Genomic DNA, 20285 nt, shown 5'->3' with positions numbered 1-20285 from the left:
AACGGCCCAGGGTTTGATTGAAAGCAGAGTGCTCAGAGTGTGTTAGAACAGGAGGGGCACAGAAGTGCTGACCTCCCCGCTCCAGACTCTCAGAACAGCCCCGTGGAATCTTCTGTGCTATCTTTGCATGGCAGACAAGACACTAGCATGCAGGCATGTCTCCTCCATGAACACAGCCCAGGTCACGCTCCCAAGACTCACAAGACAAGAGCACAAACCATCTGGCCCTGACACTGTGACATCTTGGCCTCTGCTGTGGTTCACCCGTCCCATTTCACCACACAGAGGCAGCTCTTCAGAAAACAAAATCCAGAGTCAGAGCTGTGAATAGCTTTTGCATCTTCAGGCGTATGGTTCATGTGGCTAAACACCCTTCCTGCTAAAACCAGTGCCAAGCCTAGACCAAATATGACAAATATGCCTTCAAGCTCACACCTGCTGGATCTCTGCCTTTGCTTTCTTGATTACAGAGCACGTTGCCACTTGGGCAAAACCTCATGTTCAGTTTCACTTTATCCTGTTTGGGGTGGGGGCATTTGCTGTACAGTGTGGCTTAGGAAAGACTGGTGCCTAGGACAAGTTTTGCCGGCAAGATAGAACAACACATCCTGCTGACACATATCACATGAGCCCAGATGGTATCCAGACATACAAACAAATTGAGCAGTTGGCCAATCTGGGATAAACAAAACCAAGCAAACACAGAAAATAGATTCCCTTCAGTTATTCGAAACGATGAAGCCACATTTAGCCATCCCTTCCCCTTTCATCTTTCCCAAAATTTTGGTCTTTGTAACAGTCTTCTGAACTTCTTCCATCTTCCAGATCATGCAGAGCAGAATATCTTCATATTTACTAAGCAACAAGATTGCAGAAGCAGCCTCGATCGCATAAGACAGAAATACTTAACCTGGCATCTTTCTGTGATCTGCTTTGATTCAACAGTGGAAGCCATGAAGTAGGAGTGGTGCTCTGAAGCAAACCTTGTCAAGAGTTTCTGTGCAAGACTCAGATGGCAAACACTAGTGCAAGACATCTGCTACAACAGAGCTAGTGGTCTTTAACCTCAAAAGGCTCACAGTTCAGGTGTTGGGTTAGTAGCAATATGAAGCAGAGACAGTGAGTCAACAGAAGCACTGTCAGACATCCTTTACCAAGCCTTTCCACAGCTACCAGCATGCCAGGAGTGCAGCAGGTTGCCTCTCCCGGTGGCATGAAGCCCATCTCCTCCTACCTCAGGAAGGCGTCAGGCCCAACTCAGCACTGTCCACCAACAGCAGACAAGTGAATGCTCTGGAAAGACACCATTCCCAGGATAGCATCTGCAGGAAAGGTGAGCCTACTCCCACCAACATCACCACGACTGGAGTGACCAAGGGACCACCCGAACAGATACGTTTGCAGATAGGAGGCCATGAGGTTACCAGTATGACTGTGCTGAGGAGCACTATGCACTGGGGAAGGCTGTCAGCACTTCCTTCTCCCCCACCCTAGGCTGCACTCTTCTGGGTGACACATAAGTAGCCTCAGGCTATCCTTGTTTTGGTTCTGCAAATCTGCAGTGTAAAAAAGGAGGACCCAAGTTACTGAAGCTTTTAGGATATGGAGCGGATATTCCCCCCTCCCACCAAATCCAATGGCATCCCACCCCGACCCCCACCCCACCGAAAGGGAGCATGGAAGAAGGCCTTAATGTCAGCAGTGGAACTAAGGGCTGCTTTAGGAGTCCATTCTCAGAGCCACTGCACTTGCTTTTTCACTGGGTACACAAATGCCTTGGGGGACAGCAGAGGAACCACTGAGCCGTCACAGAGGATGAATGAACACGTTAGTCACAGCAAGACAATGGGGGAAGGTAAAGCGTGTTCGGACACCAGATACAGACACAATAAAACCACAAGAGCGCTGAGAGGAGACTATGTGCAGACAGAATGTAATGTGAGTGTGGGGTTAGGAGTGTGAGGGAACGTCAAATCAAGGAAGCAAACGTACCATTAGTCGGATGCTTTGCAAACGACACAGAAAATCGTTTTACGGCTGGCATAGACAAGAGCTCTGAGGAAATAAAAACAGATCATCTCAGTTAACAGCCTGCTTCTAAGGATTCCCAAACCTTCATATACTTGCAACTACCCTTTCAGGTTGACCTGCTGCTTGACCCCCACAATGTGCTCCCATTGGCACTGCTGTGGCACCCCAGGCACTCTTGAGCTGCAGATCTGACTGAACCTCTTGGCTTCCTTGTGCTCTGCCAGCTCCCCACTGACCTTACACTGCCCCACAGGGTCCCCCTTGACACCACACTCTCTCCATCACAGACAGCACCTCACACCTATCCACTCCATCTGCAGCCATCCTGAGAGCAACCCAGGCTCAGGCCAGGGTGAGATGCAGTGAGGCCATGCTCACAGCCACTGGAGCACATGGCCAAGCAAGCAGCAACACAGGAGGACAGCTCTCAGGATTCACCTCTGCCCAAGGAATATGACAATCATTCTGCAAAGGAACTGAAGAGCTCTGGCATAGCCAAGTGCAGCTCAAACACCCTTGCAATATAAGCTAATAGAGCTATTCATGCCTTCACAGGTAAATCAACCAACCAATTAGGGAACAAAGAGAAAACCCCTGAAGACATGCCTCTACAGTTCTGCTGCTCAAAGCATTTCAGTACAAAGAGGATTAGGGATACACTGTTTGAGTGGTCCTCAGGCTTCTCCTGGCCATATTCCAGGCTAGGCCAAGCTCTCTCATAGAAATCACCCATCAGAAAGACAGTGCAAGGACAGATTCTATGCAGCTAATGGGATGCAACAGATGAGCTTTATAAGACATGGATTAGTCTCCATATGCACCAAAAAAAAAAAAAAACAAACCAAAACACAGACAACTTCAGTTTATTCCCACTTTGGAAATTCCTCAGCTATCATGGGAAAAAGAATGCCCTAGGTCAGACCCTCTGGATGTAGGATTTGACGAGACCCCAGCCAGTCACATCTTTTGCTGCTATTTGGGAACTTGTAGGAAATATTTGAAAATGCTTTGATTTCTCTTTCATGTTCCATGTGTCCATTCCACCTAGTCAATAGGGTCCTTACACCTATCCCTGCACACATTCCTAAAGATACACAAATCAATTTATGCTCCACACCCACATTGTGATTCTCTAGCTACATCCACTGACTTTGCCAAATAATGTACTTAAACCAACTCTCAAACTTCCAATTTCCTTTGCCAGTATAACAGCCATGAAACTGTTTTTCCCTCTTCAAACTCAACAAACAGAGCATGGCAATCTTCTCTACACATGCAGTCCCTTAGAAGTACCCTAGTCCTGGAGCTGCAGCAGCCAGCTGCTAACCACCGCCATCCTACCCCACATCTCCCCCTTGCCTTTACAGCACATCAATTTAAATGGTACTGCAACACAGCATACTGGATCCCTGCCTTCAGATGAGTCAGCTTCAAATCACAAACACCAGCTGAGGCTGGGACACAACTTTCCACTGAAGTGTTCCTTAGCCCTCTTCCAGACCCCAGTAAAAAAGACTTCAGACATAAGGAGCATGTTAACTTCACTTGAGCATGTCTTTGATGAAGTGCTATAAGCCATGCACCACGCCTTGAAGCATCACAGCCATGGGAAAAAAATACCATGCAAAGATGTGCTCCAGAATTTTAAACATTACTAGCCTGATGATTGAAAAAGGCCTTGATACAAGTGTGCTCCTGGAATAGCTGCTATGTCACTGTATTCAGCTCTAGTGATGTTCAGTTTAAATGCCATTGTTCAGCATTTCATTGGTGTTCATTTAAGCAGGAACATGCAGACGGAGGCCTTTTCCACATTCCAAACTACCTTCTCTGGAAGCTAAATACCCTTTTGCCTCCTACTTGGTTTTTGAAGCCACCTGCTCCTTCCTCACAATTGCTCTTACTGCAGCAAAGCGCTGCTAGCACAGGGTGCCACAGCACACTAACAAACATGAAGAAAGAAGTGTAACATCCAGATGAGTAACTCTGGGCTGTGTTAGCCACACACTAGCTAAATCAGTCTGCCCGTTAAGTACTGGAAGGTGCAACTGTGTCCTGGCATGCACAGACCTTGGCACTGAATTCAGGCTAATGCAGCAGGACTCTGCTCTGGACCTTAAACACGAGTAGCCAGCTGCGGGTACGCTCCTACTGCACAGCCTACAGAGAAAGGCAGCATGGCACCAGGACAGAACAGGATCTGCTGTTCCCAGCTGGGGACAAAGCAAGCAGTCTTTGACGCTCATCCCTGAGAATCAGAGCTGCCTTGGATTCACGCTGCTTGCAGTTATGGAAGGAAAGCAGTCAGAGCCCTCGCTGGCCTTTTCAGCAGCTCTCCTGGTATTCACACCCTGGTCTTGTGCCAAACACCATGAGCTTATTCTGGGACCTCTGAGCCAGCACTTACTGCCTTGAGCAGCTCTGACTGGTACAGCAGGGTTTAAAACCCTCCCAGTTTACCCTTCCTGTCTCTATCACTCCCAGCCTGGTGTGTGCTAGGGAGCTCCATGAAAAGGAGAGAAGCAACACAGTTTTTTCTTACACAGTGAAAAGCTGCAAACAAAGCCAGTATATGTAATGGTCTCAATACAACAGCATTTATGAGCTTCCAATAGCTCTGAGATTGGACAGCAGCTTTCTGCCCTGATCACCTAGGCCCATTTTTCTTCCCTCAAAGCTGGACAAAAATCCAAACGAACCAATCTGCTTTTTCCAAAGGCTCCAAATTAATAATCTTCCCAACCTTGTAATCCACCAGTGCCAGTGCTTGTTATAATTCCAGTAAGAAAGGCACTCAGACTCTGTAAAGTACTGACTACAATACCATTTGTTAGAACTAACACAAAGAATAAGAGGGGACAGACAATTTCACATCCATTCAGATGCTGGGAACCCTGAGTTATAATACCGTACATCAGCATAAAACTCCTCACAAAATAACAGCTCCTGTCTTGTCCTACCAAGAATCACAGTTTCTTGGGATATGATAAAACGCATTACTGTAGATGTGATGAATATGCATGTTCTACTGTCATTCTTCAAAGACAGACGTCTTTGCCCCAGTAGCATCCTGAGACACCAAAGTCCACAGATTAACTGCTGCTGCACAGGGACACACATACCGTCTTTGTATGGCAGGCTGCTGGCAAACTTTTTGCCATGGCTGCGAGCGTAGTCCTGGAGGTTGGGGGCACTGGAGGAGCCTCCCAGCACAGTGGTGCTAAACAGGCCGGTGCATTGTGACCCTGGAAAGGCATGGAAGGTGTTAGTATTGTATCTCCACTGCATGCAACTTCAGAAAAGCAGGGTTAGTCAAAGAATAAGGAATGAACTGGCCACTTCAACCTCAGGAAAAAAAAATTATGCCAGGGAGCATAGCAAGGCAGTATTTCCCATTCTAAATTCAACAGTGCCAAATGCACCACAGGTAGCCCAATACTCAGCACCAGGAATGTTCCTGTCTCCATCCAGGGGTTTATTTCCATTTGGCTTTCTTGCCCTGCCCTAGGAGAAACACCTTGACACCCTCCAATCAGCAAATCTACATACTCATGTCAGAAAAGCCAGGATGCCAAATCAGTGATGTCCATGTCACAAGGCTTCATGTTTCTGCTCCTCTGCCCCTTCTCTTTCGAAAGCTCCTTTTTCTGCAGGACACCGAGAGGAAGAAAGGACTGCCTGATCTGTTAATCAGCAAATGTGGATTAATCACGCTGTCAAGCAGTAAGGAAAGCAGTGTGAGCAGAGAGCTTGCATTCACTAATGGCTGCCCAGATGATATTTCATATCCATCTGGTCATGTCTTGCTACTCCAGAGAGGACCTAATTGATCCATGAACTGCCCTTGCAAAGCACCAGGTGCACACACAGCATGGAACTTTGCCTACCCTATAGTGAAGAATATGGCATGCAAGATGCTCTCATGCATAGGAGGGCAACCTAATACCACTAGCTTTGGCAACTGCTGGTGTTTGCTTCTCCAAAGCACAGTATTCTGTAGAGTGACTGACATTACGTGACATTTAAGGGAACATCAAGCAATTGAAACATTATCAACTGAGGAAGGCAACTGTGAGTGAGACAAAACCTTATTATATGCCAGACAAACCCACTATAAATTCTCTGCTAAACCATCTTGATGCTGCCTTCTGAACTGAGAATACCAACTACAAAAAACAACCTTACTCCCACATATAAAAGGCTTCCAGAAACAAGCAGGTTGATCTTGTTCCACCTTGTCTGCCAAGGCAAAAAAAATGAGATACTGCCTATTAGCATTTAACTGGAACAGTACAACTGTTACTACTGTTAAAAAGATCCTGCCTATACTGATTTGTCTTCTCTGTAACCTCCCATTTAGGTGGATGAATAGCATAAAGGTTTCCACTCCCCAGACCTTCTGAGCTGAACAAGCCCTGCTCTCCCACCTTCTCCTCCAAGGTTGGGTACTCCAGACCTCATCCTCCTCCACTGCCCCATTATGATCGTATACCCACCACATCCACACTTTCTTGCAGTAAGAAGCCCAAGACAAGACAGCAGAACTTCAGATGCAGTCTCACAAGAGGTGAATGAGGGGAAGAACTATCACACAGCTACTCACAGCTCTAAGCTAAAGACATCTGCTCCTGGGAGCAGTGGGGATGACCTAAAGGGTTCTCATATGCACTGAACTTCAGCTATTCCACTACTGTGACACTGCTGGTAGCTTTCCTCAGCACACACTAGCACATATGTGTCCTTGGACAAACAGGCGACAAACTCTTGCCCGCAGGGTGACTGATACACAAGTCTTAGAAAATTTCCTCCTCATGGCTGGAATTGAAGCCCAGTGCTGGCTCAGCACAAACTGGAGTCTCTCAGAATGCAAAAGAAGCTTTGTCAAGCAGCAGCCAGGATGATGCTCCCAATCATCCTTCCACCACTTAAAAGCAAACCAGCAACAAAAATGACCTCAACAGATAAAAATGGAGCAGAGGAGTTTTGTGATTTTCTATCTTGAGCAACCTTGTGCCACTAATCCTTAAGCTACGGATACCCCACTATAGACACAGGCATCTTGACAGCACCCTTAAGCCAAAAGAGAATTTACAGAGATGACTCTATGGACAACACAAACTGTCTACAGTGAACTCCAGGAGCCCACTCTAGCCAAAGTAAAGAAACACACACACACATCCTAAAGAACATAGAATCATAGAATAGGGTTGGAAAGGACCTTAAGATCATCCAGTTCCAACCCCCCTGCCATGGGCAGGGACACCTCACACTAAACCATGTCACCCAAGGCTCTGTCCAACCTGGCCTTGAACACTGCCAGGGATGGAGCATTCACAGCTTCCTTGGTCAATCCATTCCAGTGCCTCACCACCCTAACAGTAAAGAACTTCTTCTATATATCTAACCTAAACATATGAGAGCCACTTTGACTCAAGATGTAGTAACATTTGCTAGAAATTCCTGTATGTGGTAGATCTTTTTTGTATATTTGTTTTTCAGATGTACCTTCAGTATTTCAGATATTTAACAAATGGACATCTCTTATTTCCCTATGGGAGTCTCAGCACAAAGCTTCATGCCCATTGGCAATACAACACCTCTATTACTCAAACAGCAAGGAGTGTTTTCACCCCATTTTGAAGTGCTCTTGGAAGCAAAGAAAGGCACTGAAACCTTCCCAGGCTTCTCAAGCTAGAAGCATACACATCATGGCAGACAATCCACAGTAATGCACTTGCTCCTGCCCAAAAAAACGTGTCATCCTCCAAAGCATCACTTTGCATAGACAAAGCAAGCTGCAGGCCACCCCTTTTCCAAAGAGACATTCCAAGGCTTTAAATTACAGGAAGGACACCATTCTGGCAGGTATGGCAGCAGAGTTATTATAGGAGCTCTGTCCTGCTTCCCATTCCTGCATGCCTAAACACAGGAGGTTAGACCTGAACAGATATTCTCCCAGAGAATCTGTTCTCCCAGAGAGACTGACAGCCTGCCACTGCCAGAAAAGCTCAGGGGCAGCAAGTAGTACCTGAATGAACCCCTCATAGCACAACTGCTGAGACAAGCATTAAAGGCAAAGTTCAAGTTCCTATGAGTTCTGTATTATTTCTAGAGAGCACATTTCAGATCCTAAAAGCAGAAAAAACTAGATTTCTGCAAAGCAAACAGGAAAGGAATCAGAATGATTCCCTGAAGAGCTTGACTTCTACCAGTAGAGGCATCATCCTTCTTAACAGTTCTCAGGTTAAGAGAAATTCACATGAAACACAGATATCCTAAGAACCAGGGATTGTGCAATCTGGGGTCTCTCTTCTGGGCCTGCAGCTGCAATACTCCATGGAGAAGGGTCATGGCTGGGCTGAGTATCCAGCTAGAGGTCTACTGTCGCAGATCAGGTCTATCAATTCCTACTCAGTGTTTTGTCTCTGCAAAGCTTCACAGTTGGGAGAGTGACAAGCACAGGCTTCCCAGCAAGGCAAGTCAGGTAAGAACCTGGGATTAAACCTGCTGGGATCACATTTCAAATTCTGCTGTCAAGGAAAAGCAGTACTAAACAAGGGCTCAGCAGAGCAGTAGTCTTCTCTACTGCCAAACAGACATTCTTCAGAAACCTGGAAAAGGTTGTGGTAAGTAGACTGTAATATCTGCTTTCCAGAGCACATGCCTTCTGGTACTCAGACATACCAACAGTAAAGATAATTTGTACGTAGCATTTGATGTATTCAGTAATCTTCCAAGCAGCTGCCTGTGCAACACCTCAGAAATGCTTGTATTGATTCACATGGATTCACAGAATAGCCACAGGTATCTTCAAGCCTAAGCAAGGCAGTTTGTTACAGCTACTATATCCTGCAGGTGGTCTGTGAAAAGCAGAAGTAGATGCATCACATGAAACAGCACATTCAAAACCCACTATGGCCAAGGCTATTGTGCCTTCACGAAAATAATATGCATCAGCATTCCTTCTTAGATTTTTCCAACTGGCTGGGAGTGTAGCTGGCAGACTCCAGTAATATTTCCTAACCACTCTGGAGAAAATTCCCTTTACTTGGTAAGAACCAGCTTCCAAAGAAGGCGTTCATACATCCAGTGCAACAGAGATCGATCAGGCTTTTTCAGGCCTCTTGGCTGCAGGATGTCCACATAACAGAATAAGGATCTGATGAATCAGAAATGCTGCAAATCTAGAACCATGCCAGAAGGCTAAAACAGGTTTAAAGGAAAAAAGTGGGCATAACTTGGGCATTTCCACCTCCTGGTGCTTATTAGTCATTTGCAAGATCTAGCTTTCACCGCTGTCTTTGAACCTCGTGACACAAAGACAGCTTTTTAGTTTCCAAATAGATCTTGCTTTAGTAAAAATATTTCAGGAAGAATTTCAACTACTAAGCCATAGTTCAGGTTAGGATGACAGGGAGTGGTATTCTGAAGGACCAGCAGAAAACACCAAGTACCTCAAAATATTCTCTTCTGCTGGCTACCATGCAAAGAATGGCTAACCAGGGATTCCAGCTCAATTACAGAGCTGTCAAACACCATTGAAGATGACAGATCTGTTCCATAGAAGAGATTTTTATGAAGCTGTCCTGGTTCAGCAGTAGCAGTAATATTTTCTCCTTCTTAGTAGCTGGTGCAGCGCTGTGGTTTTGACTTTCGGCCTGGGAACAGTGCTGATAACACCGATGTTTGGTCTGACCAAGGACTTTGTGAGTTTCATGCTCTGCCAGGGAGGACGGGAAGCCAGGAGGAAGCAGAGGCAGGACACCTGACCCAAACTAGCCAAAGAGGTATTCCATACCACAGCACGTCATGCCCAGGATGTAACTGAGAGTTACCCGGAAGGACTGGATCACTGCTGGGTGGGGGCGAGGTATCGGTCAGCAGGTGGTGAGGTGTTGTATTCTCTTCGCTTACTATTTCCTTTATCACTATTATTATTGGTGGTAGCAGTAGTGATTTGTGTTATACCTTAGTTACTACAATGTTCTTATCTCAACCCGTGGGAGTTGCATTCTTTCGATTCTCCTCCCCGTCCCACCAGGAGCGGGGGGAAAAAAGGGTGGGTGGGGAAGTAGACTGCGTGGTTCTAATTTACGGCCTGGGCTTAAACCACGACAGAAGCAAAGGCAGAAATATAATAATCTTACATGAAGAACACCTTTGCATATAAACTACTGTTTTGCAGAACAGAAAGCACACCAGTTCTCCTGTAAAATTATCTCTTCCTACTAAGTTCAGAAATGGTAGAACAAATGATAGCAATGTGAAACCAGAAGGCAACCTGCAAGTATGCAGCCTGCTCTGTTGCTCATACTATAAGGGATGAAAAGTGCATCTTCTGTTGCTAGAAGCTGAAGGAGAAGATCATTCACAAAAGGAAATACAAGATAGTCTCTACAGTGGTCTAAACAGTAACACTAAAAGAAAACATGAAACATATAGAGAGACATACAAGGAACTTAAGCCACATGTGTATGTGGAGAGACAGACATGCCCACAGAAATGCAGAGGTCTAGGTGAGCAGGCTGGTTACAGATCAAGTACAGTACCTAAGCCACTTTGCTTCATCTCAGAAGACTGTCTCGAGTAACTGCTGAAGAGGCGATAACCTCCTGATTTGGAAGAAGATTCAGACAGCACCTGCAAAGACAGAGTATCATCAGTGTCATACTCATTGGTCTCAAAAGCCTTTATACACCAACTGAAGGGAAAGAAAAGTATGCCTCTTCCTTAAAATCACAATTTGCAACAAGCATAAAAGCACTCATATGCCAAGAGTGTGACAGTGCACGCTGCATTTTAATTTCAAGTTTGAGTTGGGTTGTGGAACAGTGGGAGTATGAAGGGACTCAGGTACTGAGCTCCTTGTCTCTTGAGTCTCTTGCTGGGATCAGTAGGGCTTCCTTCTTTAGTAGCAGGGAAGTATATCCCCTTTGACTTAGTATGGGCCTTTACAAAGAGCCCGACTGCTGCATGCAAATATTACATTGTAAGTGAGACAGAGATGGAAGCCCAGCTAACAAATACCTTGAGCCCTGATTCTGTGCTTTCACTAGTTCAGAAAAGATACAGCAAAAATGCCTGTGAAGTTCCTCCAAAAGGAGGGGCAACTCTAGAGCATTTTGAAGGTGCCAGCTGCCTGCTGACTGTGCAGCTAGCTCTATGACATGTAACAGCCCTGAAGGAGAGAAGTAAGAACAGTAAAATTGATCTTTGTTACTTCTGCAGATCAGTGAATGGGACAGTTCTAAACCCTGGCAGTTCAAACCCTCTGTAGTAAATCCACCAGTTGGCAGGGACCTCTGGTCTGCGCGAGATCTTAGATGGGAGACAGCAATAAGAAATGTGAAGCTGAACTGTGAGAGGTGAAGGGCCTAAGGGAAGGCAAAGATGTCACCACAGCTAGGTGAAGAGATTGCATACAGGCTTGCAGCTGGTTACCCTGATGCCTCTACAGAGCACATAATCTAAATAATACCTGTGGATTTAAGCATTTCCTTACTTGCTTTTCCTCACCAGCTCCTCTGACCTGTGTTCCCTGTCCTTCCTGAATGAGGAGGGGTCTGGGAGGCCTGTTTTCCAAAATATCCCTCTTTAACATCTGCAGATCTCTTCCCAGAATTAATTCAAACTCTAGGTCACTAAAAGGAATGCCAGGAAACCAAACCAAGCAAAAGACCTTCATTAGAACAACCAGGCATGCCCGAGGCATCGTTACCTCCATTGAGCCAGTCTTGCGGTTCCTGATCAGCGGTGACCTTCGCTGAATGCTGACCGGCTCAGAAAGCTGCGGAGACCTTTGCTGCATGCGGTCTGGCTCATCCATGCTTTTATCCTTGGAGAGATCCTCCAGGCTGCCTTGGTCTGCTTTCTTGTCCTCATTCTGCAGTACGGAAACATTGACTCTACAGGCACATGGCTCTGCAAGTGCTCCCCAGGCACTGCCCAGCCCTGGATCTCCAGCTCTGGGCAGCTCAGGAGGACAGCAGGATGCTCAGACTGCCCTGGTGAGCCCTGGGGGTCAGCAGGGAGTGCAGCTCACTAGCGGCACACAGCAAAGCTCAGAGGAACATCTGCTGCTGGAGACTGGCAGGGCAGCCAGAGCCAGGCAGCATGCTCACCTCTGCAGAGGCAGGGCGAAAGCCAAACCCTGTGGGCACGTTTCTGTCTTCCTCACAGCCTTTCACACCAGGGCTGAAATGCAGCTCCACATGGAAACGCTCTTCTGAAGATGGGTCCTGTGAACGTGAGGCACAGGGAACAGGTAAATAAATAACCATTAGTGCCACTGTCAGCACAGACCATGGCCTGGATCTGGCCATCCCACCATGCTGGTGCAGCGTGCATCCCACGTGCATCCTTTTGGAAGGAAAGCGGAAGCAACAAGAAACCATGAACATAATGGCTCTAGGTTTGTCTCATCCAAAAGGACAGCCTATATTGGCACAAAGCTGAGGCATTCAAATTGTTGTTATTTTGTGACAACAGCCACCAGAGGACCAAAATGGTCCTCTGAGGAATCGGGCTGTATGTATATATCTCTATAGACAAGTCTAAAACATAGCCCCTTCTGATCCATGCCTGCTGCAAAACCAGCACACTGGGGCAGGGAGGGACTGGTTCCCTCCTGGATCTTTAATCAGGCTGTTCCAAGATTTAAGTAACTGTCTCTAACATGAATTTTTGGGGTTTTTTTTAAGGAAGCCGGAGCTTTTACAGTATCTGGCTCTAATGATGTAAACCCAAAAGTTTCACCATCTCTACTTACTAACAGATTTACACCACTCCTGAGAGCTCTATACAGACCTTCTTTATTTTCTTTTACAAACAGCACTAGGAAATATTTCACTTCTACCATGAGAACTTCACATCAGCTCTGTGAATACAAAATTCTAACTTGATGGTATATGAAGGAAAGCGACTGCATCCTCACACACTACAGCCTCCTGCAGTACAGGAGCGGGGATTCAACCTGCTTGTGGTCATCACCATCAGCTTGCACATTCCAGATGTTTTTTAAATTATCCTCTTTACTACCTGAAGGTATCAGTATATAAGTCCATGACTATAGCAGTGTATTTGTTGAATAAAACAAAGTTCATGAATGCAGAATTTCTGGATATTTTCTAGAAATATTTGGAAAAAAAGCCAAATATAATTTTTTTAATTTATTTTTTCCTACTGCTCCTTTTTAATTAATATTAAAAAACTGCAAATTCTTTTGCACCAGGAAATGCTTTAAAATAGACAGTATTGGTTACTTGAGTTTGGTATTACTGCTCAGGGTGGCATCTGCTGTCACGCAACAAGCATTAACTGGATCATTGCCTCCCACCTAAAAATAAAACCTAGCAGTTGTGCTACCGATCCGTCCGTCTCTACCCACAAGTGGAGAGAGCTCAGGCTACAGACTTCTCTGCTGAACTCATCTCTCAGGGACTGGGCCTTGCACCGTGGCAGGAAATATTTTAACCTACAGCTACATCCCTCACCTTGTTGTTGTCCTCGTAGAGCATGATAACAATCTGGGTCATGTAGTTCAGCTCTGAGATAGCACTCAAATAGTCCATGGCTCTCTTCCACTGCTGGTCTTTGTTTTCCTGATATACACACATAAACAGTCGCATGGAATAAGCAACAGCAGACACCTTGCAGCATTCAGTGAAATGGGTCTCAGGGAGTTTGTCTCCCCACAAGATAACAACACTGTCAGGACAAAAACTGCCTTGCTTAACTTGCATGGAGAGGTGACCTTGCAATGAGGGCAGGGGGTGGTTACAGGAAGGAGCAACTGCATAGAGGGACACTACAGCCCCCCACGCAATTCACGTGCAGACCTGAGCACAGCCAGCTGCAAGCCCCCTGTGCCACGCTGACTAGAGAAAAGCATAACCCACAGCAGGTTCCCAGACACAGTCATCCCCAAATAGTGGCTACAGAAATCTCAAAAAATAAAAGCACAAGGAAAGGAAATTGTGCTGCATAAGGGACAAAGGTAAGCTGCTTTTATGTGATGCCGAATGAAAAGGCTAGAGGGCCACGCAGGACTTTGGGCTCCAGGCGGCAGGGCAGCCCACCCTGCACTGCTTCTCAACGCAGTCAGGGAATGGCTGTACCTGAAATGCTACTCCTGCTGCTGTGGGACATCTCACCACCTTGATGGATATGAAGTAAACCCCACGGGGACAAATGAACCCAGATGCAGCCTAATATCCTTGTGCTGGCAACCCAGCATCCTCTGACACTCAAGACGGAGAATCAAGTGACATCTTACCCAGTGAGCAATTCAGAGGTACTTGCATGATCAGTGCCTACAGATACGCTGAGCTTCCACAGACATCAGAAATCACACCTGCTAAGCAAGCCCAAACTCTCAAGGCATTTCAGAACACCATGCTTTAAAATGGGAAGACAAATCTGAGAGCCTCTCGAGGAGTCTAAAGCAAAGCTTTTCTCAGGGTCTGCATGCCAATTCCTTCAGGAAGCAGGCTACGTGAACAAGTGAAGGTTGGACTGGATGAGTTAGTCCCCTAAAAATGTGCAATTTGTCCCTCTGGTAGAGAGCAGCCCCTATGCATTTGAAACCCAAAGTCAAACTGATCTATTGACTTAGAATTGACAGAAAGTCACTAAATAACAGGGTCAAGCTCTTGAAATAAGGGCTTGCAGGAAGCAGGAAGAGAGAAATTCCCTCATCCCATTGCCTCATACTGCTATCCTCCTACACAGGTAGGACTCTATTCATCTGAAACCAGCCAGACAGCTCTTGGAGAAAACATGCCTCTGTACAAGCAAGGCAGGCAGTGTTAGGACTGAGGAAGAACAATCCTTCTACATGCTGGAAAGGCAGGAACCTGCAACATGCAAACACAGCACAGATGGAGCTCGCTGGAGGCCACTAATGCACGTCATTACGGGGGAAGCTGGCTAGAGAGGCAACCTACAAGCATACACTGTCCACCTCGGAAAGGGCCACTGAGAAAAAGCAGGGAGGCTTACTCTGTGAGCATTGCTGGGACACTTACATCCAGGAGCCCCCCATAGCGGAAGATACTGAGCAGAGAGTGCACATGGCTCTCACTGGTGAAGTAGAGCCGTGTCCGAACGTGGCGACCTGGTGACAGAACTCCTCTTGAGTACCTAAACCAAAACCAGCCCAGCGTTACTCACAGTCTGCCAATGAATTGCCATCTCTCATACAGCAGCATTTCTGTACACCTACTGGAACAACATAACCCCACAATGTCAAAGAGCAGCAGGATCAGAACAAACAGTGAGAGCATCAGGCACAGAAGCAGCAAGTTTTATGTTATCCTAATGGAGACTCATGGTGGGGCAGAGGTGGCCTCGTCATACTAGCACTTGCCCCTTGCTGAAACAAGGATGAAGGCACAGCTATTCAACTACAGTGGGCTTTAGCTCCTGTGGCACTGTGTTCCCACTCAGCAGTCTCAAGGTGCCTTTCCATTTCTCTTCTGTTCTAGAAGCACCACCATGCCTCCCTCTTGGTGGGTCCTCCAGTGTATGTTGAGTGTCTCCTTCCACACCAGTACACTCTTCTGGCATGGTTCCCACACATTGCTCCAAAGCTGCCCTCCCTGCCACCAGCAGCACAGTCCTTACAAGGGATGTAGTTTGTTGACAGACTCATCTTCATGGGTTCTTTGTAGGTCCAACTGGATCTTTTTAATGAGAGGAAGACAAAAGCCAATGGCAATCTCCAGTTTCTCCTCCTTATTAATCCCATATTCCTGCAGGAACAAAACAATAGACACCCTTAAGCCCTGGTTCTTTGCTACATTCACATGAAAGGAGGCTGGACATCAACAATCCTTTCCGAAATCACCACTACAGTTAAGCAAGGACAGAAAGGGAAATGTCACGCAAAATCCTTCTCTATTCTTTTTCCCATACTGCAGAGGGTAACAGGGGACAGAGACTCCTCCCACTGTCTATACGTGACTGTCACTATTCTTCCAGCAGCTGAGAGGCACAAGTACCATCAAGGAACCCCTTTTATGACACACAAACTTATACTCTGGCCTGGCATGAGCATTAATGCAACAACTGCTATCTGCAGAAATGAAACTTGAAGTGCTTTGCTGGAAACAGCCAAACTGCATCTTGTCAGGAACACTGTGAAGAAGTTTAGAAGGCCAGCTCTGGGCACAAGCACAACTGGACCTTGCTGGTAGAAGCTCATCCCATCTACATGAAGCATTTCTGCCAGAAGTGGAACAGAACAATGGTCAATACAGAGATTCACTGCATGTGGCCCTCCCTTCCCCTCCCATGTTCATGGGCATAAACTTTGTGAGAAACAAGTCAACTTTGCCAACTGAACAAGTTCTAGTTTGACAAGAATAACAAACTTGCCAGAACAAGCCTTGACTTTAAGACAGAAATCTCTTTTGCTCTGTTCGGTCTTGTACGTGGAGAATAGGAAGTTGCTATGGCACACACGCAGTTTGCAGCCGTGCTATAATGCGCTACAGCAAACATAGAAATGCTGCTGCATCATCTGTTTATTATTCTGATGCTGTCAGAATCCCCATCCAGGAAGCCAGCTCTGCCACACCTTAAGCCACAAATGGTTTTGGCCTCATACGAGCACTTTTGAGATATAGCTGAGGAACACCTGTGATATGCTGCCGTGAGAGTTAAAGTGCAAGACAGCCAAGAAAAAAAGACAGGGAAAGGGTGGGAAACTGACACCACAGGCATTGTCACATGCACAAGACGGGCTGTACCTGGGGTATGATCACGTCTGCCAGGGCTTTGGAGAGTTTGAAGAGTTCAGCTGTGCCTTCCAGTTTGAGTGCACAGTTGTGCTGCACATCGTACTTGATGCAGTCATAGATATCGGGAATCTTGCTGATGTCGTAGCGCCCGTTCTTCATGCGGAAATCTCGCTCCAGCTTGCTCCAGCGCTGCAGCATCAGTTCTAAAGTCTCGCTGTGGTACAGCTGCAGGTCTAAACACAGAGAACATCCAACCACATTCACATCCTCACTGCTTTCGTGTAGAGCTCAAGTGACAGCTATGACTCCCTTCTCCCAGCACAGAAGGGCTCTGATCATATGGCACCCACAGGGATCCTAGACTGGAAAAGCCACTGGACCTGGTGCATGGAGTTTTAACCTGCAGCAACAAGCTACTTCCAAAATACTTGAGAAAAGTGAAGCTACTTGCCTGTTGGCTCATATCTGCTGTAAACTGTATGAAATGTCCCACAGATGCCTCTTAAAAACCTCTGCATTGTTACTAGGAAAGTTCTTAGAGATGAGCAAATCATGACTGATAAATTTACTGTTTATAGTCCTGAGCTCCCTACAGGAAATGCCTGAAAAAGTCAGACCTCCCTCTCCAGGCTATACTGCTGCTGTTCACATTCACTTCAAACCCAAGATGCACATATCATTCCCTATGCATCACAGCTCTCTTTAACTGTAGTTGAAAGCGAAATAGGAGCCTTCTACGTCAATAGCACATACAGCATTTTGCTTTAGAATTTCTTTGCTACAAACATAAACCACAGTGGTGTTTGGGAGCTCTGAAGATGTAACAACAAAGAATCTGCTCCAGACTCTTTCCAGTTCTGATGCTCACCTGCAGATTTTGGGTCTTCCAGACGTTTTCGTATCTGGGAGGTGAGATTCTCAATCAGGCTGAACACCTGGTTGCAGACCTCAACTGGGTTCTGGATAAACGTCATGGAGTTGAGCAGAGAAGCACTGCCTGTAGGTGCTAGCTGAGAGAAGATACCAGTAGAGATTAGTTAGTATCCTCACACACTGGAAACACATAGTGTCTGCCTTTTGCAGCTCTACTGCTTTCTGATCCGTACAGAAGTGGCCCCAGCAGAGTGCAAGAAGCTGGCCTATTCCTAGGGGTACTTAGGCATGTTTCAAAACTTTCTCAGGAACAAACTCAGAGGGAGCAAACAACTGCTCCTATCAGATCAGACCTCCCTCCACCTACAATATCCACTCTTGTCTAACTTTGTTTCTCTGTTTCAGCAGACGGGTTTCACAGAAGTTTTAAATAGTTCTTTGAGATGGTAAATCTGTTCCTTATTGGTGATGGATTTCAGCCCAGTAACCAGATCTCAGCCTGGGAAAAACAGTGGTTTGGGGACTTGCTGGAGAAACGGATGTAGTGCTTTTATTGGTTGCTGTGCTGGATGTAGCCCATGCTCTCTCCTCTGCACTTATCAGACACCGATAGGAACACAAAAGGGTTTGTATCCAAACAATGTGCTCACACATGCACAGAGCACAGATCTGGGATGCGGCGAGGTGCATTGCCTGTCCACAGCAACTGGGCAGCATGCAGCAAACCATGAGAACCTTCTTTTAGCACACACGTAAGAATAAAATGCCCTGGGACTTCTAATAGGAGAAGAAGGTACCAGGTGATTCTTGAAGGGGACAGTGGAGCAACACTGAGGATTATCACCTGGAGAAGGGCAGGGGCCTGCCCTTTCCCTTCTTAAATTCAGTTTATATCCTGCCATTTTGAACTGATCTCAGAATAACCAACTACTGTTCACATACCAGCAGGCTTCATGTCAAACCACCGTTCTCCTTCCACATACAGGAAGCAATAAAGCCCCATAGGTGCTTTACCTTTTCATAATCCTCTTCACAGAACTCAGCATCCTTCTGCATGATCTCATGCAGTCGTGCCTTCACTCTGTGTTGACAGCTGCTAAGGGAATCACTGTCACTGTCCAGGAGACCATTCATGTTGGCACTTTTCACCATTTGCACCAGGATGGGTGTCAGCTCTCCTTCCAGGGCCAGCAGACCCTAACGCAACACCAAACAAGATTTCAGCTACGTGCAACCCAAGCAAAAAGCATTTTTGGTAGTTTCATGGCCAGCCTCCAGTCAACTTAAGTGAAATCCCAACTGTCCTTAAGGAGCAGTTATACAGCAACAGTACCTACAGTCACCAGTGACTCTAGAATGCTCCTAGAGCTACTCGACACAAAAGGTCAGCACAGCCTGCACAGCCCAGATCTGTAGAGGCAATTGTTGAGCAGCCAACTCAGTCTGCAGGAAAATCCTGATACAGCAGAGGCTCTGAAGACCAGATAAGGTCACCCTTGGCTCAAGCTTTAACTGCAGATGAACCTGTTTTCCCCCCACCTCACACTGCACCGAAGACATTTCATTCCCATTTTAAATCCAGCAGTCAAGGAATAACTGCTCTGGCTGGGCAGTCATCCAAGAAACACTCATTTTGGAGGCAATTAATACTCAGCAACAGGTTTGAAGTGCTCTGACATCAAATACTCCATAAATAACCCCTTCCCCAGCCAGAGTCCTATCCTCGACAGGATACTAAACATAGTATACATATGCAGCTACACTAGATTTCCAGTACTGCCCCATACACTTGCTATTTAGTGTACCACCATCCTCCCAACAGAGAGGCAGAAGCTTCTAGGACAGCTCTTTATTTATCACCAGAGGTTTTCCTTTAGAACTGGCATATTCTGAGACTAATGTAGCAGAGCTAACAGACGCCTAAAAGGGAGGAATAACCTTTGCAAAAGCTGCTGCTGTCATCTGAACTCGTCCCTCATCTGAGGCATAGATCTTGAGATCATGACGGTAGGTGCTGTGCAGTCTGAGCAAACCACATCCAGGGAAACCAGCATAGTCACCTGGAACAGAGAACAAACTCAAAATGGATATTCTGACACCTGCAAAACTATCAGCTGAATATACTGCTTTAGACAACAGACTCCACTGCAGTAACAAAGTTATGCAGAGAATGAATCACTTCCATAGCCAGCATTTATTTAGGCTTCTCCAAACAAGACCGTTCTGGCTGTCGACGATGACTGCAGTGGGATTCAGACTTCACTTAACTTGGGAAAGCTCATTTTGAGAAAAAAAGGAAAAAAAAGCAAACATCCACCAGTGAAATCTGACGCTGCCCAAATTCTGCAGCAGCCCTCCCTGAGCAGTCCATGACTGCTCTGCTTGCCTGAATAGCTCAAGATGCACAAACCCCTATCTCCTTTGATGTGTGTCTGCCATCAGAACTGCAGGCAGAGCTGCTCAGCAGCAAGGCTCCTGGCTCCCAAAGCACATCTCGCAGCACGAACTGATGGTTTGTTTATGATGGCTGAATCAACCACAGGAGTCAGATCAGGAATGGCAGAAAGCAGCCCATGCAGCTCGAGTGAGACCCTCCAAAGACAGTGCAGTGGTGACTAACTTCCTGCTGCCTGGAATCCC

General features: G+C 46.3%; 1 protein-coding gene across 1 annotated transcript in view; it reads right to left on the bottom strand.

Annotated features, from left to right (window-relative positions):
- Positions 1–20285, bottom strand: part of PPIP5K1 (diphosphoinositol pentakisphosphate kinase 1) — a gene marked incomplete at its 5' end in the record, with an annotated part of 40902 nt that overhangs the window by 8732 nt on the left and 11885 nt on the right. Inside the window, 12 exons of the mRNA XM_080626245.1 lie at positions 1993–2055; positions 5154–5276; positions 10581–10671; positions 11750–11914; positions 12153–12269; positions 13524–13631; positions 15057–15171; positions 15655–15782; positions 16782–17005; positions 17641–17782; positions 18660–18842; positions 19584–19705. Of these exons, the coding sequence (XP_080482371.1) occupies positions 1993–2055; positions 5154–5276; positions 10581–10671; positions 11750–11914; positions 12153–12269; positions 13524–13631; positions 15057–15171; positions 15655–15782; positions 16782–17005; positions 17641–17782; positions 18660–18842; positions 19584–19705 (1581 nt within the window). The remainder of the gene's footprint in view (positions 1–1992; positions 2056–5153; positions 5277–10580; positions 10672–11749; positions 11915–12152; positions 12270–13523; positions 13632–15056; positions 15172–15654; positions 15783–16781; positions 17006–17640; positions 17783–18659; positions 18843–19583; positions 19706–20285) is intronic.

Source organism: Psittacula echo, assembly GCF_963264785.1.
Source record: "Psittacula echo genome assembly, chromosome: 10".
In the NCBI taxonomy this organism is placed as follows: Eukaryota; Metazoa; Chordata; class Aves; order Psittaciformes; family Psittacidae; genus Psittacula; species Psittacula echo.
This window is presented reverse-complemented; position numbering and strand designations above follow the sequence as displayed.